Source organism: Stegastes partitus, unplaced genomic scaffold (genome assembly GCF_000690725.1).
Source record: "Stegastes partitus isolate 25-593 unplaced genomic scaffold, Stegastes_partitus-1.0.2 Scaffold8, whole genome shotgun sequence".
Taxonomy (NCBI): domain Eukaryota; kingdom Metazoa; phylum Chordata; class Actinopteri; family Pomacentridae; genus Stegastes; species Stegastes partitus.
The window spans coordinates 1,366,569-1,368,221 of record NW_007577739.1 but is presented as its reverse complement, the minus strand read 5'-3'; the positions used below and the strand labels follow the sequence as shown (position 1 = coordinate 1,368,221).

General features: G+C 38.2%; 1 protein-coding gene across 1 annotated transcript in view; it reads left to right on the top strand.

Moving 5' to 3' along the window:
• Positions 1-1,420, top strand: part of ubr1 (ubiquitin protein ligase E3 component n-recognin 1) — a 19,791-nt gene extending 18,371 nt beyond the window's left edge. The window contains exon 47 of the mRNA XM_008283521.1: positions 322-1,420. Within this exon, the coding sequence (XP_008281743.1) occupies positions 322-463 (142 nt within the window). The 3' untranslated portion in view covers positions 464-1,420. The remainder of the gene's footprint in view (positions 1-321) is intronic.
• Positions 1,421-1,653: the final 233 nt, after the last annotated feature.

The following is a 1,653-nucleotide window of genomic DNA, read 5'->3' as shown; positions in this document are numbered from 1 at the left end:
GTTCTCCACTACAATTTTAATTTTGGCTTCATTGCAATAAATCATATTTGTATGACAGTCACAGAAAAAAACGTCAACCTTTAAGTTTCACATTCTGATAACCTCCAGCAAATACAGCAGCATGCATGAATATTATTTATCTTTGACCTCACTTTGTCACTTCATTTAATTTCCACTACCTTCCAAACTCAGCTAGAGAATACAAGTCCAGCCATGCTTTACACAGCCAGGACCGTGAAGTACTTTTAAAAAAAAATCATGTCACATGCGTTGTTGATTGGACGAACTTTCCAACTGGTTTCTCTGTGTTTTCGTTTCCAGAAGGGGCAATCCGTTACACCTCTGCCCGGAGCGCTACAGAAAGCTGAACCAACTGTGGCAGCAGCACTGCATCCTGGAAGAGATCGCCCGCAGCCTGGAGGTGGTCAACGTTATGTTTGCCTTCGAGTGGCAGATGTTGTGATGATTGCTCCAGCTGTGGTGCGCCAGGAAACACAGAGCACAGCCACAGAGCACAATCAGAGGTCGTGCTTCGAAAGGCAAACACACATCACACACATATACAGACACACACACACACACGAGCAATCAAAACTCCTCTACAATCAAAGGAGGCCTAGTTCCCTCCCCGATGAATTCCCCGTTGGACTCCACAGAGGTGGGACAGTCAAAGAGGAAGAAGAGGAAAAAAAAATAACGGCGAGTGATGGATGATGATTAAACCCAAGTCGCCTTGTTTCAATTTGATTGTCTGCTGTGAGAATGAGTTTCTACTAGAATAATGTTATTTGCAAAGAGGCTCATTCAAATAAAGACAAACATCTGACATGTTTCGGTTTATATATTTTGATTTCTCTCAGTAATGCTGTGAATTTTCTGCATTCTCTTTATTTTGTGTTAGACATCGGGATTTTGTTTTAAGTTATAATTGTTCAGTTATGCTGTTTTGGAGGGTACATTTATATGGAAATGTATAAGCATGGTCAGAAATCCTACACAGTGTTTCCCCCCCTCAAAAGTAGAAATATAACAACCATAACCTGCAGTCACCTGTGCTCATATATATATACACTCTCAGTATGTAATGGATAAAACGTATATAGAATATGCATTATTTTTTAAAATTGCATCGAAGCAGATTCAGTATTCCAAGCAGTACACGGTAATCACCCTCCATGATTCACTGGTGCAGATGCATTTCATGATAAATGGCCGTTTTTGGCGACAGTTTTCTGAAATTCAGCCATATTTATAGTCTTCACTGACCTTAAGAGTTACGAATGAGTTGTGTATAAACGTTTCGGATACAATATGAGATTGTATCGCTTTTAGGAAAAATCTGTATTTAAGCCAAAATCCTTATCAAATGTTCACTGTATGCTTGTAACCATTAAAACTTACTGGAGGGACCATTGTGTCACGTTCTAGCATGTGGTGTTAATTCACATCAATTAAAACATAAGTAAAAATATTGAAATATTCTTTTTAAGATAAAAAAAATGCACATTTTATTAAAATAACCCAATATATATATTTTTCAGTTAGTTCTCAGCCATGACGGGTAATATGTGAATATATCATTTCTTTCTTTTTGTGTTGTTTGACAGTGTTCATGACTTCCAGACTGTGGAAATAAAGCCGATCTGCAGGTTT